Consider the following 17,988-nt stretch of genomic DNA (forward strand, 5'->3'; position numbering starts at 1 on the left):
GGAGGTGTGCGTGGCGGTGGCGGTGGGCGCGGAGACCTTCGTCGAAAGTTAGAGGACCACTTAACAGGTGTCAGTTCTCTCCTTCCACCCTGTGAAATCTAAGGTTCGAACTCAGGTCCTCAGGTTTGGCAGTTAGCACCTTCACCGGATGTGCTATCTCCCAGGCCCACACAGCCCGAATTTTAAACCATCCCCTCAAAAGAGCGTTTGCGTCGTGGAGCCAAGCAGTCAACACCTGAGCCGATGGATGGTGTTGACTCTCAAACCATAACTCCGCCTTTTGTGTATTTCTCTGACAATCTTGGATGGTTCTTGAGGGTCCATCATAATCTTTCTCCTTTTGTCTCCTCCCTTAAAAAACACTCCTTCCTTTAAAAACAAACAAACAAACACCAGGCAACTGTGTGCCGATGTGACCTGAAAAAAAAAAAAACAGACCAAGTAAGGTGACAACTAATGTTTAGACCTCAAAATTGTAACGCAGAGCTAAACAGGAAGCAAAGAAACATCCGGGATGCATGGTTTTAATGTGCCTGAAGACGTTCATGTTACAGCAGGCACTGTATATCAAAACCCTATTATGAGAAACGAATCACCTAATTTTTCTCCTCCCAAGAGCCAGGCAGGGATGCTAATTATTACAAAATGACCAGTTTGACTGGGTTTCCATCTCTCCGGGCCTTTCCCGTAGGCCTGGGCTCAGAGAGGCGAGTCTCAAGATAGGTCAAGTGAAAGATTCAGAATAAATACTGTGAATTAAGTCCACGAAGGTGATAACCAGGGCGACAGGGTGAGTGTCCTCCAGAAGGAAGCAGGCACACAGAGAAGGGGGCGGGGAGGGGGGAGTGGCAGTGTGGTTTTCTGTGAGGAAACAATGGTAATCGAATGAAGAGGCAGCAGCCAGGGGATCCCTCAGATTGGAACTGTGTCAGCAGAGAGGCCTGAGTTTTGTGAGCCTTGCCTCTCTCTGCCCTCACCACAGCTGAGTCTTGTCATCAGCAATCCCCCCACAACACTAAAGAAGCCTCACGAGGTGAAGCTTTCCAGCTGGCGATGCTACAGCAGACTGGCCTCACTACCCTGGCTCTCTGGGAGTCATATTCCTGTGTTAGCATTAGGCTAGATTACCTCTGTCTTTGTATGGGTTCCCTTTGTAGTTTTCCAAAAGGAAGGCTGTGATTATAATCATTGTTTACCAAATCCGTCCGCTTTGTTGGAAGAAAGGAAGATTCCTCTACCATCCTCTCAAATCCATTCCCCTTGTTTATAGGGGGATAATCTTGCTACGGAGCCCCGGCTGTTCGTGAATTTGCAATCTTCCGGCCTTAGCCTTCTACATGCTGAGACTACAGGTATACCCCGCCATGCTAGGCTCGAACTCCTTTATCTTGGCATATATTGTAATATTTATGCGTGGCCAGTACTCCCTTGAGTAAAGCCCTTATCCATTAAAGTTATTAAACACGTCAACAGTGCTTCTCCTGTGCCAGGCGTGGTCTCTCCTGACCTGTGTACAACTTATTTAATTAGGGCAGAAAACTCTGCACGCAGAAGAGGAGCCTACAGTCACACAGTTGGGAATGGTGTCCTCAACTTCATAGAGTTCTTTTGTTTGGGTATGAGTGTGTGGGTGTGTACAGGATATTTGTGGGTGCTGCAGCCCATATGCCACGGTACACAAAGTTTGGAGGTCAGAGTTGATCCTCACAGTGCCAGAAGCTAGATGGCCTGTGAACTTCTAGGTAGGAGCCCAAAGATTGCAGATAAGTGCACTACTGTGTCTAGCTTTTTAGTTTGGCTTCTGGAAATTCAAACTCAGACCACCATATTTCTACAGCAAGAGCATTGCCCACTGAGCCATCTACCCAGTCCCAGATGTATAAGATTTTCAGCCATAAGTGTTGATCCTGCCTCTACCTGCTTAACATACCCATTATACAGATGGAAGGATTGGGGCAAGAAAGGACTCAGAGAAACTCCGCTGGTTAAGGGTTTGATCGATATTTTAATAACTATATAGTAGGAGTCAAAGTTTGATTTTAAAAAATGAAACCTAATTAATTCATCTTACTTGCAAGGGTAGGTGTTTTAGGAGGGGGCTAGAATTTATACCACTTTAAAAAGTGTATGAATTGTAAAATTATTCCTAGGAAAATTCATCCTAGCACATTAAACTAGATTCCAATTAGTTAAGTACTTCCAGATTGACTCTGAAGAGGCACTGTCATGTTCTTAATAAATGTTGATGTCTCACTTATAATCGGGAACAATCGCGTATTAAGATCCTTAAAAGTGAAGAAGAACTGTCTTTGTTTAGGTTGTCAAGTATGTTCCTTTACAAGTTGTCTTAGTCAAAGTTCTAGTGGGGTGAAGAGACACTCTAACCGCAGACAACTCTTATAAAGAAAAGCATTTAATTAGGGTTTACAGTTCAGAGATTTAGTCCATTGTCATCATAGTGGGAAGCATGGCGGCACACAAGTGTTGGAGGTAGCTGAGAGTTTTACATCCAGATTGGCTGGCAGCAGGAAAAAAGAGAGTATAACTAGTCCTAGCTGGAGCTTCTGAAACCTCAAAGCCCACCCCTACTGACACATTTCCTTCAATAGGCCACAGCCACACCGAGACCACACCCACCCCAACAAGGCCACACCCACTCCAACAAGACCACACCTACCCCAACAAGGCCACACCTACACTAACAGGGCCACACCTACCCCAACAAGGCCACGCCTACTCCAACAAGGCCACACCTCCTAATACCTCTCCTTAAGCATTCAAATACTTAAATCTATGGGGGCCATTCTTATTCGACTACCCCAACAGGCCTATGGACTAGCTTGGCAATTTGTTTGCTAAGCAGTTTCTTCTTAAATTAACCAAAGATGTCACCACATTACAAATGAGTGTAAAACAATTTAGAGTCCAGGTCAACTCACCAAGGTTTTATTGTCCTATAAAAGGCAAAATCAGGAAAGTTTTCCGAAGGAGCTGTAGGAGAAAAACACGGCAAAATTTTGACAAAATTCAAATTCAGGATAACACAGGGTATGAAGCCTAATTTTGACTTAGCATGCCCGAGGCTTTAGGGTCAACTCCCAAATATCACAAAAATTAAAAAAAAAAAATAGGTTACTAGACAAATCTGGCCCATGGCTAATTTAAGACAGATTTTCCTTGGGTCTAATTTCTATAATTAACTGTTAAAAAAAAATCTAGAGACTTCCAAGTTAGCTTTTCTATTAAACACGTGCACTATTGTCACGCAGCTGACATTTGCTGCGTAGTGGGGTAGGTTTTGACCTTCTTAGTCTTTACTGTACCCATGACTCACCTGGGAAGCTAATGATTCTTATTCTAAGGCCTAGGCTGGAGTGGGAGAATCTGGAAATCTAAAGTGCATTCGGGTGTGGAGGTGGGATTTCTGAGCCGAGACACTGAAGCCAGGATGGAAATCCCAGCTTCATACTTACAAGATCTGGGTCTTGGGACAAGGCACGGAGGCCCTGTGTGCCTTTGGCTTCCTAGTCTGCAGCCTGAAGAGGTAGAAAGGTATGTATCGCTGGGGAGTCTGAAACAAATGCTTAAAAAATGTTAACCAGTTCAAGCAGGGGAAAGAGCACCCCTATATTTTTCCTTGAGCACCCCTTCCCCATTTATAATAGTGGCCCCCTCCCCCACTTTTTCAGATGCAGAGACTGAAGATCAGAGAAACACAGTGACGTGTCTGTTGTTATTTAAGCAGCAAAAGGTGAGCTGTGATGGGACTGACCTAGGTCCCCTGCACATTTGCCACCGCTGTGTAGCTTGGTCTCCTGGGACTCCTAACAGTGGGAGCAGGGGCTGCCTCTGACTCTGTTGCCTGCCTTTCAGACCCTTTCCTCCTACTGGGTTGCCTTGTCCCCGCCTTGATAGGAGAGGAGGTGCCTAGTCTTATTGCAATTTGATATCCCATGGTTGGTTGATATCCTTGGGAGGCCTCCCCTTTAATGAGAGAAATGGAGTGGATTGAGAGGGAGAGGGAAAGAGGAGGGATAGAGGGGTCGGACTGGGAGGAGAGGAGGTAGGGAAGCTGTGGTCAGGGTCTAAAAAGTAATTAATTGTTAATTAATCAGTAATTTAATAATTAATTAATTAATTAATTAATTAAAAGTAAGCTACAGATAGGTTCATGGCCCTTCCTATCCTTTATACTCTGACAGGGAAAGGCAGTTCTTAGCATCCCTCAGCAATGTTAGTGTAGAACTTATGGGCATAAAGAACTTAAAGGCAAGCTGAAGATTCAGACGAATGCCCAGAAGCAGAAAGAGTTTTCACTACATTGTATATATGGGTGGAGGAGCTGGCTCAGGAGGTAAAGGTGCTTGCCGCCAAGCCTGAGGACCAGAGTTCAATCCTCGGAACCTGCATAACTGAACGAGAGATCCGACTTCCACAAGTTGTACTCTGACCTTCATATGTGCAACTGTGGTGTGTGCAAGTCCATGTGCACACAGAGACATACTCCGCAGTATGTAAATAAATAAACGTGAAAAGGAAATCCTTAAAATATCATACCTCTTTTGAGAAAAAGCTTGTTTTGTTTTTAGCTCAATGTGCAGATCTGTTGACCAGTCTCTCTCTGCAGGGACCCAGGGCCTCATACATCCATGCATGTGAACAAGTTCACCACTACCAAGCTGCAGCCCCAGCCCTCCAGCCTCCCTTATATTGGGGACCCACTCTCATCCCAGGATGGTATGAATTTTGTGGTGTGGTAGTGAGCAAACAATACACCAGGAGAAACTCCAGGGCTGTTCTTTCTAGAAGCTAGCCCTGTGCCCAGCACCAGAGTACATCCCAGTAGTACTTCAAGGGAACAAGAGAATTCAGGGGCAACCTCAGCAAAGCCCCTAAAACAGAGAACAAAAGTGAATATAGAGGTCTGATAGTCCCTGGAAAACCAACCAGACAAACGCCCAAGCAAGTACACACATGTGTCCAATTATTTATAGAACGGGACTCAAATGATCTATTTTAAAAACCCAGCAAAAACAATAACAAAAACAACTGTAATATATGATGGGGTAAAACCCTCTAAAAATGGCCATGATGGCAAGATCTAAAAAATAATTCCCCTTTCCATCTCCTCCGTATGAGGTCTCTTTTGTCTCCTCTTGTTTTTGCCAGAAAGAAAGAGCACTGTGTACGTTTCTCGTCACCCTGCCGCACGTGCTTGAGTTCAGGATCATGTTCATAGCTCACGTGTTCTTCTGGCAGCCTGCAAGCATTCCTCCTTGCTTCCATCCCTTAAAGGAGCCAGACGCAGCGGAGTGGAACAGCAACTGTCACACTGGCAGCAGGTGACGGATGTACCGTGGGCGGCGACTGTGTGATGTTGCTCCGCGGAGCTGTTTGGAGGATGTCCGATCAGGGTGATTAGGGAACACTTGACTGTAGGGCAGGGCCCAAAGTCACGATCTTATTTGTAACTGGGAACACCAAGGAGAGGGGAAAGGATTCTAAGAAAATACACTGGGGGTGGGGGTGAGGATGGGGGTGGGAGTGGGGGTGGGGTGGGATAGGGGGAGAGATGGCTCAGTGGGTAGCAGCGCTGGCTGCTCTTCCAGAGGGACCTGGGTTCAATCCCCAGCACCTACATGGCAGCTCACAACTGTCTGTAACTCCAGTTCTAGAAAATCCGATGCCCTCCCACAAATGCATATAACATAAAATTATATTTATAACACACTGATCCAAATATCAAGATTTCTCACCCTGGATGCTTCTTAGTGATTCAGGGCAAGGTATTTAATGCTTCTTCCACCTTGATTAGTATCTAACTTCTCAGGCCTGGTGGCACACACCCAACACTTTGGAGGTAAGAGGATCAGGAGTTCGAGGCCAGCCTCAGCTACGTAGCGAGGCTACATGAGGCCAATAATGGCAACAGCCAGAACGGAAAACAACCTGTATAAATATCCAACCTCTATATAGTTACTTAGAGATTTTGGTATTTGACACACATCTGATTTGTTATTATAAATAGCGTTGACATTCAAAGTGCGTGTAGCGTCATACGCTGAATAGCTCAAAGATCTGCAAGGGGCAACATTCTTAAGCATCGCGGGGCTTACGATAGGAAATTGATCCCCATCTACTATTGCAGCAAGTGGCGTGACCTTGTTAAACTCAATTCTGTAGCAGAAGACCCTCTAAGCCTCCGACGCTTCTCCTTCAGATTTATTTCCTTTAAAAGATTTTGTTTTTTGGGGTTGGGGATTTAGCTCAGTGGTAGAGCGCTTGCCTGGCAAGCGCAAGGCCCTGGGTTCGGGCCTCAGCTCCAAAAAAAAAAAAAAAAAAGATTTTGTTTTTAATTCCGGGGATATGTGGGCATGGCATACACCTGTGTGCGCCTGTGAGTGCACATGCCTGTAGGATCCAGCAGGGGGCATCAGATCCCCTGGAGCTGGACTTAGTGGTAGTGGGAGCGTTTGTGCTGGGAACTGAACTTGGGTGTAACGCAACCGTCTCTCCAGCTTCTGCCTAGTTGGTTTTGTTCTTCGAGATAGAGATGGTCTAATGTGACTCAGGGTGGCCTTGAGCTTGCTATGAAGCACCTGATGACCTTGAATTCCTGACCCTCTTGATTCTACTTCCGAAGCGCTGGGATTGCAGACATGCACCGTCATACTTGGTATCTCCCTGTGGTTTATAAAGTCATTGTGCATCCATGTTCAGTGAAAGTCTCTAATCTAGGGTTAGCATGATGTGCAGGAGACAGAAAAATCTCTAAGTGAAGCTATCCTTCTGTGTTTGCATGCATTCCATTTTAATGGGTGTCATGTATTACACATGTGTCTGTGGTCAGTTTTTCTGGAGAGATCACGATTGATCTTTAATTGCAGTTATTAAACATCCCCATGATATGTTTACCCTCTACACAGTGAGCTTAGCAAGAGAACAAAACATGAACTGGCTAGTGGCCACCCTTCTGGAAGTATTCCTACGCTCTGTTCTAGAGACTGGCTGGTGCCTGTCACCCAACACATGCTGGAAAGTCACTGGGATGCACATCTTCAAGGAAGTTCTATTTACCCCAGGAGAAAGAAAGGGCACACATGAGAAAGTTACTGATGAACAGCAAGCCATATGGAATCAAGAGCTAGAAGGTGGGTGGGTGCAAAGATGTTTGAATTGTAAAGAGGACCCTGGAGCTAGCTGGGAAGAAAAAGGAGTCTCAGAAGCTGGCCCGCAGATGAAGTGCAGTTCTGAAATAACTTAATACAAAAAAATGGGGAAATTGGGCTTTTGACACTAAATATGCAAAAGCCTGACCAAGGTATGGAGGAGGGGCAAGGATGGGGACCCACCCCACCCCCTCTTCCTGACTGCTTCTTTTTTTTTTTTTTTCTTTCTTTCTTTCCGGAGCTGAGGACGGAACCCAGGGCCTTGTGCTTGCTAGGCAAGCGCTCTACCACTGAGCTAAATCCCCAAACCCCGGCTGCTTCTTATATAAGGCTTCATCCTTCAATTCCAGTTAGTGAGCTGTAAATTCGTCGACCGGCCATTCACACTTCGCACCATCTGCTGAGGGAATGTTTGATACTCGCTATCATCTTTGGGGGAGGGGAAGGGAACTGTAGTACTTACTACAGAGAAATGAAAGACAATCTTGTTACTTTTTTTTCTCCTAGCCCTTCCCTTTCTTCCTTGAGCAACTGGGCTGGAAAGTATTAGAAGGGGCAGCGTGGGGTGAATGTCTTCCTTGCAGGGCCAGTGTATGGAAGCCATAAAGGTTAGGTGGGGCCTGCATGTCAAGCAAGGCCTGGCATGAGGGACCATTTCCCGTAAGGTGGGAAGCATAGGCATGTATGAAGTGTGTGAGTCAGAGCCCAAGTCAGACGACAGAGACCTCCTTACATGGAATGTATTGGTCCAGTTTGCTGTCAGGGAATACTCAAGGCTGGGAAATTGTAAAGAAAAGACATTTACTTAGCTCATGGTCCTGGAAGTTCAAGTACCTGGTTTTGACTTTTTTGTTCAATTCTGGGGTCGCTTTCTGGCTATGCCCCAATATGGCGAACAGTATAGGGGGAGTACATACAGAAAGCCAGCTTTTCTCTTCAGACTAGAACCCACTCTCTGGGGAACAAACCAGGATGCCATGATAATTACACTAATATGCCCTGAGGGCATGAACCCAGTGACCTACTGACCTTTTACAAGACCCCCACCTCTCCCTAAAACCACCACATTGAGAGAGAAGAGGCTTCCAACGCATGGTCCTTTGGGGAACATGTTTAGACCACATTCAAAGCAAGGAACAGGGATCAAAAGCCTGGGAAGAGACTTTCTTAGCTGTGTGACTCCCACTGTTGAAGAACAGCAAAACATTTTTAAAATTTATTTTATGTATATGAGTACATTGTTACTCTCTTCAGACACACCAGAAGAGGACATCAGATCACATCATCGATGGTTGGGAACCATCATATGGTTGCTGGGATTTGAACACAGGACCATCTAGAAGAACAGCTGGTGTTTTTAACCACTGAGCCATCTCTCCAGCCCCCACAGCAAAATTTTAAGACTCCTACCTCTGTTTCAATCCTTCAAAAGTTGATAGTATCTATTTTTTTTAAACGCACAAATGTACAAACTTTTAGCACTGCTTTTGGAAAGAGGATGGGAGTATTTATTTCAAGTACACCATACGCCAGACTTCACGAGAGCTTCTTTGCTCTAGGAAGGGAAATCCACAGCTTTCCAGACGACCTCTAGCATGTCAGGAAATTTAATTGACCAGCATTCTTTGTTCCGAACTGTAAACAGTCTAGTTTCACACAAATCCATTGTGCAAACTCTAGCGATTGCTTGCTTTGTCTTCTGAGTGGGGAAGGTACTGTCAGATAGACCCACATTCAGAGTTTGGTGATCATGACCAGCTTCCAAAGCACACATCATTGGTGTTTTGTTTTGTTTTGTTTTTGTTGTTGTTGTTCTGGTTTGGTTTTGAGAATCAATAGTAATGACCTTTCTGCTGTGTAAAGCATGATGACCCCACCAGCTTATGGAAGGAAGAGTTTATTTGGGCTTACAGCTCCAGTTTAAGCTTACTTAAGGGTCAAGAGTCCATAATGGCAGAGCAGAAGGCATGGCCGGCAAAACGGGAAGCTGAGAACTTCACTTTGTGAACCGCAAACACAAAACACAGAGAATGAACTAGGGACACGGTGAAGCTTAAGCGCTCAAAGCCCACTCCTAAGAAATATACTTCCTCCCACGCCCCTTCACACAGAGCCGCTAACTGGAGACCTAGGGGAGGCCTTTCTTACTCAAATCACCCTACAGCAAGTTCAGGGTCTCACACACCCAAGGCAAGTGCTATGCCTCCAGACTTGCAATCTTTGTAAGAACAACAACAACAACAACAAAAACAACAACAAATAACAACTTTTTTTTTTTATTTTATGAGTATGGGTCTTGTGCCTGCATGTATGTTTTACGTGCCCAGTGCCTATGGATACCAGAAAAGGGAATCAGCATCTCTGAAATGAGTTTCAGACATGTTACAGAGCCACCATGTAGGTGCCAGGAATTGAACTCGGGTCTTCTGGGAGAACAGCCAGTGTGCTAACCTCTGTGCAATCTTGAAAGTCCCTCTTTTTAACATTTTATTATTTATCTAATTATTATCAATAATAGTTTGTTTGGTTTGGGATATTCGTTTTGTTTTTCGAGACAGGGTTTCCTCAGCTGTCCGAGAACTCACTGTGTAGGCCAGGTTAGCCTTGAACTCAGAGGTCCGCCTGGTCTGGCTCCCAAGTGCTGAGATTAAAGAGATGCATCATCACTGTCTGGCTCTTGATGTTTAGTCAGGTTTTCGAGTATGTCAGACTGGCTTTGAGCTTGCTGTGTAACTGAGGCTGATGTTGACTCCTGGTACCTAACAAGTTCTGGGCTCTCAGGCATTTACCACTACGCCTAGTCGTAGGCAGTAATGGGGATTGAACTCAGGGTTTTATGTAGGCTAGACAAACACTACCAATGGAGCTGCGTTTTCTATCCCATATGATTTATTGATTGACATATAATTTACATATTAATCTATTCATTTGATATGGGCCATTCAATTTATTTTTAGTGTATTCAAGAGGTTATACCACCATTAACACAATGCATTTACAGCCTTTCACCACTGCGAAAAGAAATTTCCACGTCTTCTTGCTTCCATTCTTTCTTCTTCCAGTGCTTGGCAACCACAGATCTACTTTCCATCTCTAGAGGCTGCCTTCCCTGGAGATTTCAAACATGTGAAGATCATGTGCTCTCTCAGGGCAAGCGCCCTTTGAAAATAGCACCGTGTTTTCAAAGTTTTTCCATGTTGCGATGTTGGTCAGAGCTTCATTCCTTGACATTGCTGTATGTTGTCCTGCTGTGTGGCTGTACATTTGATTTACCCATTCTACCATGGACAGGCATTATGGTTGTCTCCTTTTGGGGTTACCGAGAGAATGCTGGCTGTGAATATGTACAAGATGATATGTGGGCATATGTTTTTCTCTTGGCCAGATACCCAGGAGTAGATTGAGTCATATGTGAGTCTATGGTTTAGGCCTTTGAGAAACTGGCTTACTGTTTCCACACCAGCAGTGTATGTAATGGGGACGGATTTCTTCACATCCGTCAAACACTTGCTCTGGGACCTTATGTAATCTTGCTTCATAATCAAATCATGAAAAGAATCATTCTCAGGATGAAAAAGGAAGACTCTGTGAGTTAGAAAGAGCTAGAATCAAGTTTTATGAAACAAGCTTCTTCATGTTACCAGGAAGAGCTTAAGGAGCAGTACAGGAGGAACCCACTCTTACAAGGGGCTTTGGTGTTAGTCAGTTGCCCCTATGACTCAGACGTCCCTGGGCGGGGCAGGGAGTGTCCCCAGATCCTCCATTCTGGTTCTTCAGGATGGGGCAGCATGCCTGGCGAATACGGTGCTTTGTTTTATCCAAAGTAGGTAGAGAGAAGCAACAACAGCTTTGGGCTCCTTGGTGACCCAGGCAAACAGAAGACAGATCCAGGACATCTGTAATTGGTTGGCATTTCCAGCTCTGGGGATTCAGAGCCTTTGGGCTACCCACTGGTGACCCATTGGCCAGCCCTGCCTTACACAGGTGTTCTGTTTGTCCTGTATAGTATTATAAGCACTCCAATTTGTGATTTCCTGCCTGCTGGTCTGTTAATTATTTGATACCTGGCTGAGTTCACTCTCGTACCTTGGTTGTCTGGAGTATTTGCATTTGCAATTCTTGTCTGGGAGGATGCCTTAGCCTCACTGTTAGAGCTTCAGCAGTTATTAAATAGGAGAGCACGGCCTCCAGCAAAGCAAGCCCGCACGGGTCTGCATCGCAGCAACAAGAAGAGGCATCCTTGTTTAGCATACTTAGAAAACAATAAGCCATGTGACTTGTACCTACCGAGTCACTACAGGACTGAGACAAGCCACCGAGACACAGACAGACCTGTGCGAGGCCGACAGAATTGAACAAAACATACAGAGACCTCAGACCCAAACAGAGTCAAGGTGCAGAGTGTGGGCATGGCCTAGCTGTCCTCATTCGCTCTCTGTGAATAAACAGAATGACCAAAAGCCAGCTGGGGAAGGAGAGTGTTTATCTGGCTGGTACTTACAGTTGAGGGAGGTCAAAGCCGGAACCTGGAGGCAAGAACTGAAGCAGAAGAATGCTGCTTACTGGCTCGCTCCTCAACTGAGGTTTCTTATACAGATTTTTGCCGTTCTTATACAGGTTGACTAGCCTAAAGAACAGGTCTAAAGCTCACAGGAAGCTGGGCCATCCTACATCAACTACAAGTCAAGAAAATGCCCCCACAGACATGCCCACAGTCTATGCCATTTGACAATTCCTCAGATGAGATTCTCTCTTGTCAGGGGTGTCAAGCTGACAAACAAGATAAGCCGTCACACAAAGTTATGAACCTGGGCTCCTTTAAACCTGGCTTTTAAAAGCTGGTTACTGTATGAAAAATGTGAAGATATTTGCTGGCTGTATCTCCCTGATAGGAGTTGTAAGACTCAGGAAATCCCCACTCTGTTCAGTAATATCTGGGTGTCTTTTTTTTATTTCTTTTTACTCCTCTCTCAGATATTTATCAATCATCTCTTTGAGATGAAATTAGAAAGTAGCCACAGAATCTTAAAAAAAAAAAAAGTTGGAAGAAGGAGACATTGTATCCCTTTGGAGCCCTCAGTGCTCTGAGCAGTACACATCTGAAGGCTTCTGGGAGTGTTGGTTGCCAATGACTCCTTAGCCACACATGCAGGGATGCTGTGCCACCCATGGGAGCGATATGGCTTGCAGCTAATGAGTAATTAGTACAGGTTATAAGGGTTTGGGCTCTTACTCAGGGAGACGGGGCAATTATGTGATGTATGTGTGCTCATGAGCTCCCTGAGGGAGGCTAAAGGCAGACTTCCTGAGTGTATGTCTGTCTGGCTACACTGCTCCATACACCTTAGTCTCCTGCTTTCTTCCCCTTCAAATGAATTTGGGGAGCCTCTCTCAAGCACTTCTATCAGATATGCCACAGCGGATCCTGGTGTTCTAGAAAACTAATCTGGAACACCCGGTAGCCCATGATGCTATCCTGAGGAGGTTGAATTGGTAAGCGGGTAGATGTGCTGTGAAGCACCTAACATCTCAAAGTCTGAGCTTCGGAGCCATGGCAACCTTCTAAGGGTGTCCTGAAAGATAATTTATGGCCTTTAGGCTTCTGCTAGTAGGACATCCCCACTCATATTTCAATCAGAAAATTACTTTCCCACTAGCCCAGATATTTATATAACCTGCCTCTGTACTAAAGTGTGGAGGAGGGGAGAGAGAGAGGGAGGGAGGGAGGGAGGGAGGGAGGGGGAATAGGAGGATAGCATGAGACAAGGCCTGTTGATCTGCCTTATTAAGTTTCATCATTTAAGTGGCATACTGTGCTCTGTGTCTTACAGGAAGGTACCTTTAAATTAAAGCCATTACAATTACAACTCTTTTCATCTTAATGGTTTTTCAGGACAGGGTTTCTCTGTGTAGCCCTGGCTGTCTTGGAACTCACTCTGTAGACCAGGCTGGCTTCAGACTCAGAGATCTGCCTGACTCTGCCTTCTGAATGTTGGGATTAAAGGCGAGAGCCACCACCACCAGGCTAAAGGCATCACAATCCTGATGGGGGAAATATGGTTATTATTTCACTTTACCTTCCCCAACACATAGTGTGCTTGGTGTTCTCATGACATTGTGCGCATGCACCCCTCTCCCCGGTGTATACAGCACAAGGTGTGCTTGTCTGTATTCTGGCTGCCTTAACAGATTACTGTAATGGAGGTTTACAATACCTTAGTTCAAACGGCTGGGCATCCAAAATCAAGACGTCACAAAGATGCATGTACTTGCTCCAGCTCCATAGGAAGAATCCATTCTTTGCTTCCTCTGGGCTAGGTGGGCAGAACATTTATTGGCTGTGGTCACATCTCTCTCTCTCTCTCTGCACCATCTTGCTGTGATTTCTTCTGTGTGTGTGGTGGCTTACATGAGACTGGCCCCCATGGGGTCATATATTTGGATGCTTGCTCGGAAGTTGGTGGAACTGTTTTGGGAAGGATCAGGAGGTGTGGCCTCATTGGAGTCAGCATGTCACTTGGAGAGGTGGGGTAAGTTTTAAGGTTTTAAAAGCTAATGTCATCCCCAATTAGCTGTCTCTGCTTCTTGATTGTGGATTGGATGTCAGCTCCCAGCTCTGGTCCAGGGCTATGTCTGTCTGTTTTGCTGCTACGCTCTCCATCATGATGGTCATGGACCCCACCCTCTGGAACTGAGAGCCCCAGATTAAGTGGTTTCTTTTATAAGTTGCCTTGGTCATAGGGTTTGCCACCGCAATAGAACAGTGACTAAGACAATGTATATCTTCTATTTTTCAGTCTCAGATTCCCTTCTGGTCATTCGCAACAACCCCTGAGTCTGCGGGATTGTCCCTTTTCAAGATCTGTGGCACAAGCACATCCACCAGGCCCCCTTTTCACAAGTTCTAGGCATTTGTTATGCACATCTTTGTGGGGGACACTTCAAAGTGTGCTTGTGTGTGCCTATGATGATGTGAAGAGAAAGAGATCTGCGTGTTTGAAGAATATAATCAGGAAAGTATGCTGTAGAGGGAGCTCTGGGTGAAGCAGATGGGGTATCAGCATAAGTGTTTAGATCCCGAGAACCCAGGTAAAAGCTGGGCAGGCCCGGTAGCCACCTATGACCCTACCACTCTGGAGTCAGATATATGAGATGCCTGGGTAAGCTGGTTACTTAGGTTAGTTGAATTAGCTGAGCTCCACGTTCTGTGAGCAGCCTGCCTCAATAAAGAGTGAGGAAGCTCAACTTCAGACTTCCACATGGAAGGACATGTATGTGCACACACACACAGAGAGAGAGAGAGAGAGAGAGAGAGAGAGAGAGAGAGAGAGAGAATATCACATCAACACACACAGAATCGCATCAACCCACAAATACATACACACGAAGGAAAGAAAAACGAATAGCATAGCTGGGAAAGAAGGTGGCGCTCCTATAAATCCAGCACTTGAGAGGTGGAGGCAGGGGGATTCCCAAGTTTCAGTCCAAGCTAGGCTTCACAGGGAGAGTGTGCTGGTTAGTCTCATGTCAACTTGACACACAAGCCAGAGTTATCTGAACGAAGGGAACCTCGATTGAAAAGATGCCCCCATACGTGTGGTTTTTTTTTGTTTGTTTGTTTGTTTGTTTTTCCTTTTTTTCCGGAGCTGGGGACGTGTGGTTTTAAGAAACAAAATCCCAAATGTTCGACTTACCAAATGAAGACTCGGGAGCCAGACGCTGTGGTGAAAGCCTCTGGCTCAGAGAGGCAGAGAATGCACCCAGCTGACCTCTCAGCCAATGTCCCAGAAGGAAAAAGCTCCTTCTCCTCCTCTTCCTCTTCCTCTTCCTCTTCCTCTTCCTCCTCCTCCTCCTCCTCCTCCTTCTCCTCCTCCTCCTCCTCCTCCTCCTCCTCCTCCTCCTCCTCCTCCTCCTCCTTTTCCACACTGTCTTAAATACCCTTCAACTAAAAGTCCCATCTTTCTCTGTCCTGGGTTATCTCATGATCACTCCCTCTCAACTGGTTGCTTGCTCCTCCTCTTGACCTATGGTTGACTTTATTTAGCTCTTGTTTACAGAAAGCTCTTGGGATAAAGGTGTGTGCCAGGGTTCAGACACACAAGAATAGGTTTTTCCAATTCACAGTCTTGGGTTGCACGATATGATCAAATAACCGGCAACACGTAAGATCCAGCTATAAGGCATTTTCTTAATTAGAAATTGATTGGGCTGTTGGTTCTGGGTTCTATAAGAGAGCAAGCTGAGCAAGCCTTAGGGAGCAAGCCAGTCAGCAGCACCCCTCCAGGGCTTCTGGGTCAGTTTCTGCCTCCAGGAGCCTGCCCTTCTTGAATTCCTGTCCTGACTTCCTTTGGGGATGGTGAGTGATATGGAAGCAGAAGGCAAATAAACCCTTTCCTCCCCAAATTGCTTTTTAGCCATGGTGTTTTATTGTAGCAATGAAACCCTAACTAAGACAGAGGGTGTTCCAAACAAAATCATAGAATACAATATCCTCAAACCAAAACCAAAACCAAAAAGCTACAAACCCCCCCAAATTTAACCAGGGCAGTATGAGCACATATGTACTCACACTGAACGGCTGTATTCACACTAACTTTTGAAGCAATTCAGAATGTCCTGACTTCATTTTGCAAGCATGAAGCATCTCACGAGTACAGAGGATGCTACCCTGCATGGAAGCATGCCCCTGGTTATTGAGTTAACTAGCCAGCCATTCAACACTCAATACCAACGTGCCTCTGTAGCAGGCTGCACCCATTACACTGACTGTGATGGTGTGTATATGCTCGGCCCAGAATGGCACTATTAGAAAGTGTGGCCCTGTTGGATGAGGTATGTCACAGTGGGTGTGGGCTTTAAGACCCTCATCCTAGCTGCCTGGAAGTAAGTCTTCCACTAGCAAACTTCAGATGAAGATGTAGAACTCTCAGCTCCTGCTGCACCATGCCTGTCTAGATGCTGTCATGCTCCTGCCTTGATGATACTGGACTGAACCTCTGAACCTGTAAGCCAGCCCCAAATAAATGTTGTCCTTTCTAAGAGTTGTCTTGGTCATGGTATCTGCTCACAGCAGTAAAACCCTAACTGACACTGACCAAATTTTATGGGGTAGCACAGGACTCAGTGTGACCGGGGTTTCTCACGAATATCAAAGCCCTGTGTGGAGCAAATTTACCCATCACACATATTACCTATGGTTAGTTTCCATGTGGACAATGTCCAAGTGTGTATTTGAGGGACTACTGGTAACTAGTAACACTACAGCAAGTAGGGCTAGCCTTGATATAACTGGTGTCCATTTCTAAGTTAAATACCTGTAGCCGAAGAAGAAAAATGACTGATGTATCTGAAAGACCTTCATCATTTTAAAGGTACAGATGTTTTAACATCTTTGAAATACTAAGGTTTAGAACATCTTCCACATTGCCGTTCAGATTTCTCCTTGTGATTCTTCGAAGATGCTTAAAGAAAACAAACAAAAATATTAAAACCTTACCAAGCATATAGAACCCATAATGAAAGAAATGATTTCTGAAATGGTTTCACTAAATCACTTCAAATTGTGGTACTTCAAGCACAAGCTAATGTTGTGCCTTCTTTGAAAGCAACCTGACTTCAAATAAAAAAAAAAAAAATCCTTCAGCTATCTCTAGCTGTAAACAACATACAAAGAAACTTGGAAAAATTAATTCACGTTACTCAAAATAATAGGTTAGGTTGGAGAATCCCCTTTCCTGTGATATCAGCCTGACACTCATGCATTGTGGGTTGTTTGAGGTAGGTTAATAAGTAGCCAAAACTGGCGTTGAACTGGATGCCCGCTTGTCTCAGCCTCCCAAGTACTAAGATGATAGACAGCTGCCACTGCCTGGCTTCCCTGACGCTGCTGCCTTTGTTAGAGCACTTTCCACACTGTGAGGGGCTGATCATGTAAATAACATTCTTTCCCACAAATCACACGCTTCTTAATGACAAGAATGGTAAGTTTAAGAAAAAAAAATGGTGTTTGGGCCATTGGTGGCATGTAAACCCCTGCACTCGAGAGGCTAAGGCAGAAGGTCCTGGTAAGTTAAAGGCGGTTTAGTTCCAGGATCTGAGCTACAGAGGGAGATCCTGCTGAAAACCGCAAAGCAAAATCAAAGCAAAACAATGCATTATCCCACTAGGGTCTAGAATTGTTTGTCAGTGGTAGAGCGTGTACCAAGCCTTGGGTTCAATTTCCGGTGGACTCCGATCTGTGTGCTGCCTAGCTGTGTATTTCATCCAGTTGGCTCTGGATAGTTAATGAAAGGCATGCAGGCTGGTTTTTGGGCCAACCCACAGTGGGTAAGCAAGTTATAGCCCCATGATATCTGGCACTTTGGAGAGCTATTTATCATTGCCCTAAAGGACCATCATTTTCTCCTCTATTTTCCTACACTGTCTATTTTTGGCTCCTATGTCCCTTTTCCTGTGTCATCCTTCCTAACTCTGCCTTTGGCTGCCCGCATAAGGGAGCACAGGCTTAACTATAGCACCTCCAAGGATGGCAGGCACCTTTCCCTGGGGCTCAGACTTTCTGGGTCAGCCTTCCTTGTCTACCATTTCATCGTGAACTTGACCTTTGATCCAGAAGCAGTGAGGAAGGAGACGAGTTCTTGTTTTCTGTTTTCTGTTGCTGCTCCATTTTGAATGCATCCTGCATGTCAGTTAGCAGCAATAAAAAATATAGACATCTGTGTGGAAAAGTGGGTGTGACCTTTTCTTTGGAAAGAAAAAAAGATTAAGAGGGAAATCAGGAGGTTGAGACTGTATGAACTTGTCAAGTCATTAATGAAGA

General features: G+C 45.2%; 1 protein-coding gene across 1 annotated transcript; it reads left to right on the forward strand.

Moving 5' to 3' along the window:
• The first annotated feature begins 938 nt into the window (after window positions 1-938).
• LOC148000060 (uncharacterized) lies at window positions 939-14,276 on the forward strand. Its single transcript, XM_087591827.1, has 5 exons — window positions 939-1,033; window positions 1,271-1,352; window positions 3,690-3,751; window positions 5,170-5,342; window positions 13,967-14,276. Exons 4-5 carry the CDS (start codon window positions 5,230-5,232, stop codon window positions 14,211-14,213), a joined length of 360 nt encoding a protein of 119 aa, XP_087447953.1. The 5' UTR covers window positions 939-1,033; window positions 1,271-1,352; window positions 3,690-3,751; window positions 5,170-5,229; the 3' UTR covers window positions 14,214-14,276.
• Window positions 14,277-17,988: the final 3,712 nt, after the last annotated feature.

This window comes from Rattus norvegicus, chromosome 17 (assembly GCF_021556685.1).
Source record: "Rattus norvegicus strain SHRSP/BbbUtx chromosome 17, alternate assembly SHRSP_T2T, whole genome shotgun sequence".
NCBI lineage: Eukaryota > Metazoa > Chordata > Mammalia > Rodentia > Muridae > Rattus > Rattus norvegicus.